This window comes from Excalfactoria chinensis, chromosome 3 (genome assembly GCF_039878825.1).
Source record: "Excalfactoria chinensis isolate bCotChi1 chromosome 3, bCotChi1.hap2, whole genome shotgun sequence".
Taxonomy (NCBI): Eukaryota; Metazoa; Chordata; class Aves; order Galliformes; family Phasianidae; genus Excalfactoria; species Excalfactoria chinensis.
In genome coordinates, this window is record NC_092827.1 from 16,228,985 (window position 1) to 16,243,330 (window position 14,346).

The window sequence follows — 14,346 nt, forward strand, 5'->3', positions numbered from 1 at the left end:
TCAAATCCTTTTACAGGTCAAAGTGAAGCTTCAGAACTCAGAATTGGAACTCCTAAAGGAAATGTCTTTAAAAATGTCTGCTTTGAAATTTCTTAGTCCATGCTGAAATTTTACACTAAAAACATATCTAATCTCACTTTTCATTTAAAAAAAAATTAAAAAAAAAAAATGCTTAATAATAATGAAAATATAAACATCTATTATTTTATAATCCACATCTGAGCTGGCATATCCAGAGCTTCTGTGAAATGATACAGCCCATTTTCCTCGTAGCAATACAGATGGTCTGTATCTCGTGTATAAATACTAAATTTTACAGTTCTGCTCTGTGACTTAAGACAGTGTGAAACCCACAGCCAGGCAGGGGTTCTGTGGCTAGCCTGCAACCTGTCATGAAACAGTGTTTTCAGAGATGATAGTTACATAAGCTGTCATTGTGCAGTGAGGACTAGCTGATCCACGGGGGATGACAGACTGGGAACTGAGCATGCTAAGGAAGACAAGGAATGGTCTCAAGTTGCACCAGGGTCTCAAATGCTGGATGAGGAACTGGCTGGATGATCACACTCAGCGTTGCAGTAAACTGCTCAAGGTCCAAGTGGAGACCAGTGATGAGTGGTGTTCCTCAGGCTTCAGTGCTGGGACCAAGTGCAAGGTCCTGAACCTGCGTCAAGCAAGCACAAATAAAAACTGGGCAGAAAATGGCTTGAGAGCTGCCCTGAGGAGAAAGATCAGGGGGGGTGCTGGCTGATGACTCAACACGAGCCATCAAAGCGCACTTGCAGCCCAGAAGGCTGATATGCATCAAGAGAAGAATGAACAGCAGGTCGAGGGAGGTGGTTCTGCAACTCTACTCTCATGAGACCCCACCTGGAGTACAGTGTTCAGTTCTGAGGCCCACAACACAAGAAGGACATGGAGCTGTTGGAGCAGGTCCAGAGGAGAGCCACAAAGATACCAGAGGGCTGGAGCACTTCTAATACAATGACAGGCTCAGAGAGTTGAGGGTCTTCAGCCTGGAGAAGAGTATGCTCTGAGGAGACCTTATAGTGGCCTTCCAGTACCTGAGGGGGTCTAGTGGAAGACTGGGGTGGGACTTTTTATAAGGGCAGGTAGAGACAGGATGAGGGGAAGTGGCTTTAAAATGGAAGAAAGAAGATTCACTGTAGATATTAGGATGAAATTCTTTACTGTGAGGGTGGTGAAACACTGGAACTGGTTGCCCAATGAGGCTGTGGATATCCCCTCCCTGGAAGCATTCAAAGCAAGGCTGGGTGGGGCTGTGAGCAACATGATCTAGAGGGAGGTGTCCCTGCCTATAGCAGGGGGCTTGGAATTAGATTTTCTTAAAGGTCCTTTCCAACCCAAATGATTCTATGAATCTATGATCAGGGTGAGGCATGAGAGATGGTGGCCTGCTTGGAAGACAACAATGACGAGGCAGCTTGATCCCAGCCAGATTTACCAAGTTGGCGCTTAGAAGAGGAGTGTACACCTAGCTCTTACATCAGAAAGCAACACAGCCTTAGCATTTAAACATGAGGACTATAGGTGAAGAAAATATGTATTTTATGTGAAAAAGTCATTCAAGACCCTGAATGGGTGACTGTATATGTATTTTTAAAAGCTTTTATTGTTGTTTTCCTAAAAAGTGCCAACTTGTCCATTAATTTAGACTAAAATACATTTGGGCTATAGGCAAACTTTTAGGACAAGGAATCAATCATCTATTAAGAGTATGGAACACAAGGGAAGTTTGGGAAACCTGTCAGTGCATGTTTGCCATACAAACACATTCAAAAAGCTTCTGTAGAACCACACAGAATGAGTAATGATCTAACTAAACAGGTTTTAATGCACATGGAAAATTCTCCAAACAAAGCTAATTTATCATGTGATTTTATTTTTTTTTTTATAACAGTAGCCCCAAACTCTATTGAGAGCTCCATGCACTTCAGCAGGATTTGTGTAGACTGAGAGTCACACTAATCATTGATTTCTCCCTCATAGGTGCCTGCCTATGCAGGTCAGCAACTGGAAGGTGAAAGAGAAGATCAAGGGCTCCATCACTTCCAAGCTCTCCTTTCTTGCCCAGTTCCACACAGAGCTAAATATCAGATGTGTCATCTTTGCTTCTTGCAGGATAGCTAGAGATCTTATGTATCAGCCTTGCTCCCCTCACCCAAACAGTGAAACCAGAACTGTAGCAGCCAAAAAAATAAAAGAGCATACAAGTCTCTAACTACTGATTTCCTTTCCATCTCGTGTTTCAAGAGTTGCAAAAACATATCCTGGTGAACATAAAAGCTGAGGGAAATAAATGTTTTTTATGTTTCCTTTATTTTTCATAATTTCCATATTTTAATTGAAATTTGGACTGTTTGGTATGTCAAGGCAATCATTACGAATTCATAAGAAAGAAGGTGAAACAGTCAAAGGACCATCTGTTTATTTGAATGGCTGCTCTGGAGCTGGGATATTCAAATACTATAGGAATTTCCTACTGGATCTTCAACGCTAGTATCAAACATATGTATAATAGATTCAAATTCACAGAGTAAATACATCAAACAAAATAGCTTGTTTTATTATGTATTTAATAATAGCATCACATCAAATATTGTTAAACTGTGGATATAAACAGAATTGCCTGATCTCTGGTTATGTACCATGGCACTGTAGTTAATTTCAGTTGGACTTGTCTTGCTGTGGGAGAATCTCTGCAACCACAAGCCAGATCCAATCTGGATACCTTGTAGACCAGCCTCCCATAATGATCAGATAAGTATATCAATTGCTATGTTATACAAAGGAACATTTCTTCTTAAAAAAACATCATAAAACATTGTGCAGGATATTCCTGAAAAAACAGTCAGATTTTGTAGTCATCTTTCTATGCCTAACAGTGAGAATTAGATGTCATGCAACCGGCTTCTAGGAAGATTCAAAGTAATTTATCATTTCTTTTGTGAAATTATGTTGTTGACTTCTTAAAATATACATCACATTTTCCATCATATGCAACTGTAAATTGAGTACATAAATTATTTGTGCAAAATGACATTATTGCTATATACATAAACAGGAGAATCTTGGACAATTTTGCTGCTTTTCAGGAGGTTACTCCCACAGTCCGAGTAACCATGCAGGCTGTTGTCCTGCCAAAACAATTAGCTAAACCACTTCTGTAAGATTTGTTGCCTACTTATAGTTTACCTTACACTGTGAAGGGTCAGTATTTTGTTTGCTTTGTAACACAATGTACCAAAATCATCTTTAACAAATGGGAAACACTTTCACTTAAAAAAAATTATTTGGGGCCTTAAATAGTTCATTCACTGAATCATTTCCAGCTAAAGATATCAGAATACCTAAATCTTACTTTTACCTTTGCCCAACCCCAAGGCTCTCATCTGGCGTGGATCCCTCTTTCAGTATTGAATCCTCTGCCAGCATTAAAACTCCTCATGATATATATTTTAATAAACTAACTGTACAGAATTGGTGGGACTCCTGATTTGTTGACTAGACTTGGCTATTAAAAAAAAAAAAAAAAGAAAAAGAAAGAAAGAAATAGAGTTGTAACACCTTTACATTCAAAAAAACTTACAGTAATATTCGCGCTAATTAACTGGAGTATACAAATTATTCACCTTCTTGCTGGAATATCCCTGTAGTGCTACAAGCAATTAAGCAATTAACATCTATAACTATTAAATTTGCTAAGATATAAGAATACTAAGAATCCACTCCTTCAGAAATAATCACTCTAAAAACTAAAAGCCAAATTCTGCCTTCCCTTACAGTCATGAAATCATGTGTTAAATGCTTTAAGGGCAGAATTTAGCCCCAAACAACAGTTTTCCCTAAATACATACATTCTCCCACAGAAAAAAAAAAAAACAATCTATATCTTACTCATCAGTGCTCTTCCCTTCTGAAGGGTAAATAACGATATTTGAAATACCTAAGTTGTATTTACAGCTGTACAACACTGATGTGACATATGTGTAAAATATTATTTGTCCTCTATGAACATGGGCTAACTTATACAAACTGCTTAAAATCTTACAATAAAGAGCAGACAAGCTTACACATTTTCTTTATCGAATTCACACACAAAATACATGGTAATATGACATGCAACATCATTCCACCCTCCAGATGACACCATCTCCACACAGTCCTCCTCATCATAGGCATTGTTGGGCTCCCCACTGCGCCACTTGTTGAAGGTCTGCATGGGTGAGCGGTCAGAATAGACAAAATTTCCCTCTTTCTCTAGGTCGTTAATCCCAATGAAAACTCTGGTGAGCCCAGCTTGGTTGATGTACGAGGCGATCAGATTGTTGGAATTCTCATCCTTGGGCATGCTCAGCGTCCCTCCTCTTCCATGGCAGTAGAGCTGGGCTTCCTTGTATCTTTTTTCTTCCTTCACCAGCAGATAAATCTTATTATCTGTCTCACGCACACCAGCAACAGCTGCGGGGGAGGGCAGTGCTGAAAAGTGAGCACTCGCATTTCTATAAACCAACTTACTGTACACCCCAAAATAGCTTCACAAATCCAATGCAAGATGGTGATACTCTCTACGAGCAACTCCACCATTAAAATGTGGCAATGAGAAAGGAAAATTTATAAAGTTAGCCTACCATTTTTTATGAATTTTAGTTCTGTCGTCAGCTGGGCCACTTGAATATCCATTTCACCAATAGCCTTCCTTAGCTGGCTACACTCACAGGGGATGCCTATGAAATGAAACAGACAGCTTTTTTACTTCAGCACATATAAATTCAATAATTATCCAAATAACTTCATGAAAAGGCCCATCTGGGCAGCCCTGAGGCACATCTGTTTCACAAGTAATGGCCCAAAACTTGTAGCCTTTCCTAATATTTCCTTTGTACCAGAAGAGATTTAGACTAGGACATCAGAAGGAACTTTTACTCTCAGAGAGTGGCCAGGCACTGGGATGGTTGCCCAGGGAGGTGGTGGAGTCACTGTCCCTGGCAGTGTTCAAGAGGTGCCTGGATGAGGAGCTACAAGATCTGGTCTAGTGGTTTGCTGTAGCTACAGTAATGAGAGGATGGTTAGACTAGATGATCTTGTAGGTCCCTTCCAACCCTGTGATTCTATGACTCTATGAATATGTGCCATAATGGTTCTCACAGTTGTCTGAACCTAACCATAACACCTCCTTTCCTCTGAAGCTTCAGTCCTGTGTAATTGGGGCATAGAGAGATATCCCCTGTCAAAAAATAAAATAAAACAAAATAACACTAAAAATGTTTATCAAAGTGTTACATTTGGATGAAATTATCATCTTCAGTCTTTTCCAAAAAGCACTTTTTCCAGACATAAATTCTAGTTTCTTGTTCACCTGTTCCTCACAAGGAATCTAAACCAGGAGATCAAAAGGCTAATGTTCCAACCATGTAATGCACATCATTAGCTGTAAAATGCAATTCCACGCTTTTCAAATGCAGAAGTTACTGTACGTCTTCCATTCAAAGAATAGGAAGACATCTATTATGCCAAATTGATATTGATTTGACAAAGATAATCTGAATGAGAATGCTAAAAGGATAATTGTTACTTCCATGAGTTCAATTCTCAAAAAGAGAATCAATTATGGTTTCCAGTTCTGAGTGTAATTATTCAAATCTGCATTTGACTACCCAGTTACTCAGTACAGATATCTAAGCCTAAGTACCAAATATGGACTATAAGACAGTGCCTGGCTCAAGAATTGAGTGACAAATTATGTTTTCATAAGAAAACTATTTGATGCACCTTTAGTGCACTCCGCTAAGAAGGAACAAAAATGGGCAAAATCATAAGTCATTTTTCTAACGTTTACATTTCTTTTGCCAGACTTCCACCTTTTCTTCTGGAGTATCTATATTCCTGGTAAGTTCCTGCAATGATACCTGATCCTTTGAGTTGCCTGGAATCCTGAGCAGACTATACAGAGATGTCCTTTTCCATCAGTGGTGAATGTTACTGACAGGTGCACTTCATTCCTCACTGTATTCATCAAACCTGTAAGTAACTCTGAGATGCCATTTGAACAAATAGACTGCATGTCCAGCAACTACTGCAGCTTCAATATATATTTTTTTAACATTACTTGAAAATATCACAAGTTGCTGTGAGGAGTAGCTATCTAAATATTTATTTATAATCATTTTTCTCAGTATTTTAAAAGACACATTTTTGGTGATGACACCTGCATCTTCTAAAATCCTTCACGTTATAGACAAAGTGTGTCATAGATTACCTGGGTCACCATTAGGACCTGGTGGTCCTATGTCACCGTTATCTCCCTTTTCACCTAAAAATATGAAAAAGAATATAAATTTAGGGAGTCCCGAGGAAGAATAAAAATGTTTCTGCCCCAGTCAATCCACAAAAAAAAAAAAAGGCAAACCAAAGTTATGAAACTTGAATGCAAAGAATATGTACCAACATCCTTTTATTTTTTGTGAACTTCATAGGAGCAGTAAATATGGATCATGTAGACAAAAAGTGCTATATAGTATATACTGCAATCTAAATCTAGATTTATAATCCAGATGCTTAAGTAAACATGGCTGGTCAAAATGACCAAGCCTGCAGTGTATGCAAGACTAGAATTCAAGTACTGTGGTTTCTAGAAAGATGCCAAAATACAGTGTGTCTTCCCATCTAATTCTCTTAACTGCCCACACATACCTGTTAGGATGCAAAGTTCTTAATTTAGCCATTAACCTGTACTCTCAGATCTCAGTGCTGAGCAAAAAGTAAATGGTTGACAGAACTCAGTCAATAGGGAGTATCTCATACTGTAGTCAGACAACTATGATGAAGTCTGAGAGTACCTAACCAAATACAAATGATAACAGTTTTTCATCCGAAACACAAATGAAGAAGCAATTGCACTAAGCATACCTTTTGAACCAATAGGACCAATTTTTCCATGCCGCCCCATGCTGCCTTTCTGTCCTTTGTCTCCCATTTCTCCTATATGTACCGAAAGACAAAACATATGAACAGTGTATTCTGATTAATTCAGATTCCAGCATATTTACAATACTATTTTTTTCAGTGAAGAAATGTACTCACAATATTCATTGAACTCCAGAAGTTCAATTCACTCCTTGTGAGGAGGAATTATGATTTGAACTTTACAAAGCAAGTGACATTAAAGTAGTATGCAGGTGCAAATGAAGACAGATCCTGGCTCTGATCCACCGGAAAAACTTTTTGCAAACTTCTGCTGCATGATTATGCCTAAATGTTGACAGTAAGGGAGAATCCCATCAAAACATATGGATGGATACATTATGGAGCTGAAAAGACCTAAGGGGTCCAAGCAAGACTAATAGCTTCAGCTAACACAGTGGCCCCACTGGAGCTGAGTTATAGTAAGACTGAATTTGGGCTCCGCTAATTATTTTTGCAGTAGCAACCACATCTTCATTCTTTCTTCTTACAAAGACTATATTAAAGAAAAATGAAAATGAATGGAAGCCATATTTGAACACAGACACATGCACATGCTTGTATAAATGCTGAACGTCGCTAATTTTAAAGGTGCTTCAGTAGGATACTTCAAACAGCAGTTGTAGAAAAAAAAAGCCATTCAAAAAATCACTTTCCTTAGCTGTTTTCACAAATTAAAAGCAACCACCCACCTCTTAAGGTGAACTGAAATTGTTAGCAGATTGGCTTGAACCAGTCACTGCCATCTATCTGTATATATCCCTGACATACAGACAGAATTCTGATGTAAGACAGCTTATTTTGCCTGACTTTAAACTCTTTTCTACTAATTGTAGTTTCTTATGCAATAAAGAGAAAATTTTAGAATGACTTCAGGAGAAACAGAATATGCAGAGGAAAAGTTTCTTTGCCATCACGGTCTTCACAGACAGAAGCATTGTTACCAATAAAATATATGCCACAGACCAAGTATTGATGTAACCGAGCTGAGCTCCTCCAGACCTCAAATAACAAAACCGATGAAACCTGCCTGTTACATCATACAGCTTTTCTGTATGGCATTTCTCAAACATTATGAAAAATAATTATGCTAATTATGTGAATCTGAAAGAACTTAGTCTATACTAGCAAAGCCCTCATTCTATCTTTTTTTTTTCTTGCCTTAAGTAGACTTCCAGAGACCTACAGAACAAAAACTGGCAGTTTGTTACACTCACTATTTATTGAATTTGTCAGTTTGCCTGATTCTACAGCTGCTTTAGCCCTGAGGAGACTCAGGAAATAATACTATATCTCCATGTACATTGGTGATACTCCTTCCTGAGTGCAATACCTCAGTGAATCAATGCTCTGCCATCAGATTAAGGCCTCTTTGTATCATACTGTCAAGAAGAAACATGGAGACTGCAGAGCTCTACAATTACATCATAGGTGGTGGGTTCCCCACCGTACCACAGAGCATTAACAGAGAGAAGAGATGGAGGGACTACAGGGATAAGAAGACAAATGCCTCCTGAAGATCCCATCTGCAGAAAGATAAGACTGAGACTGCTTTAAGAAATAAGGAGGCAGTTATTTCAGTGATTGTGTCAGTTAAGACTGTTTTTTGTTGTTTTTTTATTATTTTTGTCCTTTTTTTTTTTTATTTCTTTGCTCAAAGCAATGCCTGCTGTGCACTATCCTGCTACACAAGACCAAGGAGAAAATCAGAGGCACTCAGAGGAAAATCTACCACAAGGATCCAGTAAGTGAACCTCTGTAAACTGTCATCGTTCAGACTCAGTTGTGGATCTACAACTGAAGATCTGTTGTCAAGATGTGGGATCCAGTGCAACAGAACAGACAATTACTTACTTTCTATATGTTTAAAGCTGATAAAGATCATCTTATGACTGACTTCATTATTACCTTTAAATTAGTGACATGTTTCTTAATGCAAATTGATTACTGGGAGATCGTAGAATCACAAAGTTGGAAAGGACCAACAAGATCATGTAGTCCAGCCATCCTCCCATTACCACTGCTACCACAAATGTCTACCTCATTATTACAGAAAGTCTTAAGCAGCCACCAGTTGAAGGCATATGACTCAGGAAGAAGTAATTTCCTCTGTACTGATAGATGTCAAATGGACATGGTGGATGAAAAACTGAACATGAGCCAGCAGCATGCTCCTGCATCTTGGAAGGCCAATGGTATCCTGGGCTCCATCAGAAGAGGGGTAACCAGCAGGGCCAGAAGGAGGTGATTGCCCTCTTTGCTCTACCCTCATGAGGCCCCATCTGGAGTACTGCGTCCAGGCCTGGGGCCCCCAGTACAGGAAAGACAGAGAGCTTCTGGAGAGGGTCCAGAGGAGGGCCACTAAGATGATCAGAGGTCTGGAGCACCTCTCCTACAATGATAGGAGGGAGCTGGGTTTGTTCAGTCTGGAAAAGAGAAGGCTGCAAGGAGACCTCATTACAGCCTTTCAGTATTTAAAATGGGATTATAAACAAAGGGGAATCACCTTTCTACAAGGGTAGATAGCAACAGGACAAGGAGGAACCGTTTTAAGCTCAAGGAGGGAAGGTTTAGATTGAATGTCAGGGGGAAGCTCTTTCCTATGAGAGTGATGAGATGCTGGAACAGGCTGCTCAGAGAGGTTGTGTATGTCCCATCCCTGGAGATGTTCAAGATCAGGTTGAATTGGACCCTGGGCAACCTGGTCTAGTACCAGATCCAGAGGCTGGTGCCCTGCCTGTGGCAGGGGACTGAAACTCGATGACCCTTGAGATCTCTTACAACCCAAGCCATTCTATGATTCATTGGTTTGTTGGCCTAATCCACCTGCCAAGTCCTACAGTCAATTTTCCTTCATGATCAGATTCAGCCTCTACTTGATGTGGACTCAATTCAGAAATCATATCTTCAAGACCACAAAATTGTTCTCTTATCCAGTATATTCTTACTGAAAGAATAGAAATAACTCACTCAAACAGATGCTGATTTACTTTGTAGATGATGCTTCAATTTCAGAATAGATTCATGGTTCGCTTCAAAGACGTATTCCCAAGGAATTGTGCAGATTATAAAAATACTGACTGTAACTAGTGGATATTAATCCAATACAGGTAGCACAATGAGAAAGTATTTCCTTGAAAATCTCAAAAATATTGGCTTGCAATGACTTTATTAATATTTATCTGAAAGTGACCTTTCTTGCTTTGGACACTTACAAATTGGGATTACAGTAGTAATGCCAGATGATCTATTTGAAATGAAATAAACATATGTCTATAATGCATAAGTGAAATATAACACATAAAAGAACATCACATTCTTTCTTATAAATACTGCCCAGAAAATGAGCAACTTATGGAGTAATAACCAGTAAGAACTACACGATCTGCTTAGAAGTAAAAAGTATGCTACCTCAAACAACAAAGACATATATTAAGTCCCCTGTGCTCATTAAGGAGCTATTTGGATTAGTTTTTCTCTTACAGTGAGTAACCCCGGCTTCTACTCCAGGGGCTTGCTTATTCTGCTTCTTCTGCAGAATAAATCAGATAGCTTCAAGAGAGACCCATCTGCCTTGAGGGTTTCAAAAGTTTTAAAACCTTTCAAGAAGTCCTTTTCAGTGGCCCTGTGATTGCCAAAAATGCAGCCTGAAGAGTCTTAATGAAATCAGGAAGTGAGAGCTGGAAAGAAATGAGGACAATGAAAGAAATTAAGTCTCCATAGACCAGAAGTAGGAAGCTGAACTGAGTGTTTGAATGAAGAATATGAAGCAAGTCACCTGTCATCTCCCAGATAAAGGTGATATACATTGGAACCAATTATAGAAGACTTAAAGGATTTTATGGGGAACTGAAGAGAATGGAATTCTAATTGATCTTCTTGTTGGCCTTTTCAGGCTCACAAACAAGAGAAGAAATAATAACCAGAGATGAATGGTGGGCTTCACAACCGGTGAAAAGATGAGGGCTTTGGCTCAGTGCAACACTGTAAAAGGGGGTGTTCAGACAGTATGGCCAATTTCTTTAGACAGAACTAATTGGAACAGAAAAGAGGGCATAAAACTCCTTTTAAAAAAGATGCCAAAAAGACAAATCCAGTAGAAACTCAAATTCACCATTTCACAGCCACATCGAACTGAGCTATGACAAAGGGAAAAAGAGGATAGTAGTTTACTTCCCAGACTTGAGGGATGAATTCTTTATGATTTGATATAATGGATATCACAGAGATCTACTTTGCAATATAAGTAAAAGTGTCCCAAGCCAGACCAGAAGACTGTCAGCTACAGTGCCATCTTTGACAGCAGTCAGCAGAGGATACTTACCAAAAAGAATACAGAATAAAAAGAACAAATAAAATATAGAATAATAATTAAAATATATATATATATATATATATATAGACAAACTGCACAATATTTTCCACAGCACATTTTCTTAGTCTTGCAGTGCAAGATATTTAGCTTGACTTAAATGAGGATTAAATGTATTTTTAAGACATAACAATGTTATGGCATTATTCAAGACCTTCCCCTCTTTAGAACTACTGGCAACCAGAAATCCAAGAATTCTGAATACATCAGTGGAATTTTACGTGTCTGGGACAAATGCATTTTACCCAGCATTAGCCACCTGAAGTTTTAGTTTTTAACCTATTTATCTAAGTTACTCTTGTGAGCAATGGAGAAATAAACATCTCTTAACAATGATCCACCATGTGAGACAGGTAGTTCAGTGACAAAGTGCATCTTTAAAAGCTCCACTGAACAAATGGAGGTGGAGAAAGAGGAAACTGTTAACAGCTACCTATGCTGACAAGAAATCAGAAAGACTAGAAAATTTGTAAAGGAAGATAAAAATAGTACAAAAAAAATACAGTGTTGGAAAGCAGTGGAAAAGTCTTAATCATTTTAAAGTACTGCTGCTAAGGATTTCAGATTAGCATTTGAGTTTTAAGCAATAGTTCTATTGTTTGGCATCTTGTAAGTATAAATTAAATGATGTATCCCTAAGGTCCCTATATTCTAGATATTTACTTACACTGAAGCCTATTTTGTCCACACCATTTAGCATAAGTTTTCTTAAAATCCTACTGAGTTCAGTTGGATTTGGAAGATAGTTTTGAATTAGATACCCACTCTGTGAATCCATAGCTGCCAATGTCAGGACTTTCATATGGAATTCTGCCTGCAGCACTCCTTAGGGAGCAATAAATTCCTGTAAAAGTTGACTCCAAAATGTAAGAGATTGATTGATTACATATTAATGAGCAATCACTACTATTAAAATATAAATTAAGACATTATTACCTCTCTTTAGAATTTGATTATACAAATGACTGAGCACTCTGGCTCCAATCCAGTTAAATTAATGACTCCTCTCATACTTAGAGGCTATGTCGGTACTAGTAAACTAAATGCCTGGGACTCCTCCCTAGCACTGGGAACCAGCTGGCCAAGAATGGTGTACTCCATAATCCTAAATCATCTTTCTCTTTAAACTAAGGTAATCAGTTGCAAGCTGTTCATTTTGTTAGTTCCCAGGAATGCCTGAGAACTGCCTTGGAAAGCATTAGCTGACAGAAGCTGAAAATCGGCCTGGAGAATACCCCGCTGTGAGGAAGGGCTGTGTAACCTGGTTCTGTTCAGCCTGGGGAAAAGAAGACGAAGAAGAGATCTGATCAAAGTACATAAATATCTAATTTAATGGATGAAGCCAGGCTCTTCTTGGTGGTGCACTGTGATAGGATGAGGAGCAATGTGGCCTCAAACCTGAACACAGGAAGTTACATACAAATATACAGAAGAACTTTATGGTAAAAGTGATGGAGCACTGGAACAGGATGTCCAGAGAGGTTGTGGAGACTCCTACAGAGGTACTTAAGACCCACCCAGATGTCTACCTGTGCAACCTGTTGTAAGGTACCTGTCTTAGGAGAGTGGTTGGACTCTATGATCTCAAGGTCCCTTCCAACCCCTGCAATTCTGTGACTCTGTGAAGTCACATCAGGGGCTGTGCCAACACAAAGGTAGAGACTGTTTGGTCCCATCCCAAGAATATCATACAACTGTACTTAACATTTTACTTGATCCAGTGTTCTACACTTTACATAACGCCAACACAGTTTTAAATTCTGCTGACATGCTATGCATCATAATTGACCTATATAATTAATTAAAAGTAATGGCAAAAGTAAATGGAATTTAACCTTAATCAGTGCCCAAAGACATTAGGATGTCTGATGTCACCCTGAAACATCAGGACACTCAGAAAAAGATTTACCTCAAGAAAGCACCAGAAAGTTTCAATGTTTATGAGCGTCTGAATTACTGAAATATGTCAATATTGTGAAGAAAGAATGATGAAAACATTTGCAGCACTTTCTAATTCTGAGGTGTTCATTTCAGGTCAAACGTACCTTAAAAAAACCTTTCTTATGTATATTATTTATTTGCTGACTATTGTACTTCCAAATGCAAAAATTATAATCTTTCCTCATGTAAACCAGCAGTTATTCAAATAGTAGTGATATACAATGAAATGTAGCAGTTTCTATCCATAGAAGGAGACAAATACTAGCCCAATAAGACATCAATTATCCAGACTCCACAAAAATGTGCTTAAAAACTACAGAGGGACATATGTGTTAACATAGAGACTGCAGTTCAACAGTGCACTGAACAGAAACAGAGCTTCTGTGATCATCCAAGTGTACTCATAGAATGGGGCAAATGGAATGTGAGACAACATTATTCAGTAAGGTATGTGTTAGGTACCTGGATCACGAGTCTAAGCTTTATACCAACTGAGATTTTAAAATAGTTGGACAAGACTGTCAAGGGCATTAGTGTTACATGCCCAAGAGATCAAAAAAATAGTGCTAAAAGGCAAAGCCAATACCAGATCACAAATGGATATTAGATAATCTGCTCAGGAACAGGAGCTGAACTGGTTATGTCTGAGAAAATCATTGTGAAATTTCTTACTATACCAAAAGGAAGCATTTACTAAACATTACAAAACAATACATGTCAAGTCAAATTTGGATACACAAAAGGAAAGCAGAAAGAAAATGTTGCTACAGAAACAGTAAGAGTTTTTGTACTGAAAGCACTGCCTGGAAAAATATGATATAGAATGCATAAGTATTAAATTTTCTTTCATCGCTTTTCAATTTCATGTACGTTTCTCTTGCAATGAATGTTCTCTTCAATGTTTCTTCATCCAGTCACATCAGTGTTTTAGATATACTGGCACATGAAAAACTGAAAAACTGATCTAATTATTAGAATTCTTCCACTACAGGAGGTTTGTAGAGGAGAAGCACCTTTCTCTTCTGAGAGATGCATAGCAAAAGGATACA

The 14,346-nt window shown here is 38.4% G+C and overlaps 1 protein-coding gene across 3 annotated transcripts in view; it reads right to left on the reverse strand.

Annotated features, from left to right (window-relative positions):
• Positions 1-2,346: 2,346 nt before the first annotated feature.
• COLEC11 (collectin subfamily member 11) overlaps positions 2,347-14,346 on the reverse strand; it is a 34,877-nt gene continuing 22,877 nt past the window's right edge. The window contains exons 4-7 of one of the 3 annotated variants that reach the window (XM_072332066.1): positions 6,931-7,002; positions 6,281-6,334; positions 4,653-4,748; positions 2,347-4,482 (exon numbers count right to left, since the gene is read on the reverse strand). In XM_072332066.1, coding sequence (XP_072188167.1) covers positions 4,091-4,482; positions 4,653-4,748; positions 6,281-6,334; positions 6,931-7,002 — 614 coding nt within the window. In that variant the 3' untranslated portion in view covers positions 2,347-4,090. Of the gene's footprint in view, positions 4,501-4,652; positions 4,749-6,280; positions 6,335-6,930; positions 7,003-14,346 lie in introns of all 3 variants that reach the window. The other 2 variants (XM_072332065.1, XM_072332064.1) reach the window with 2 other exon arrangements.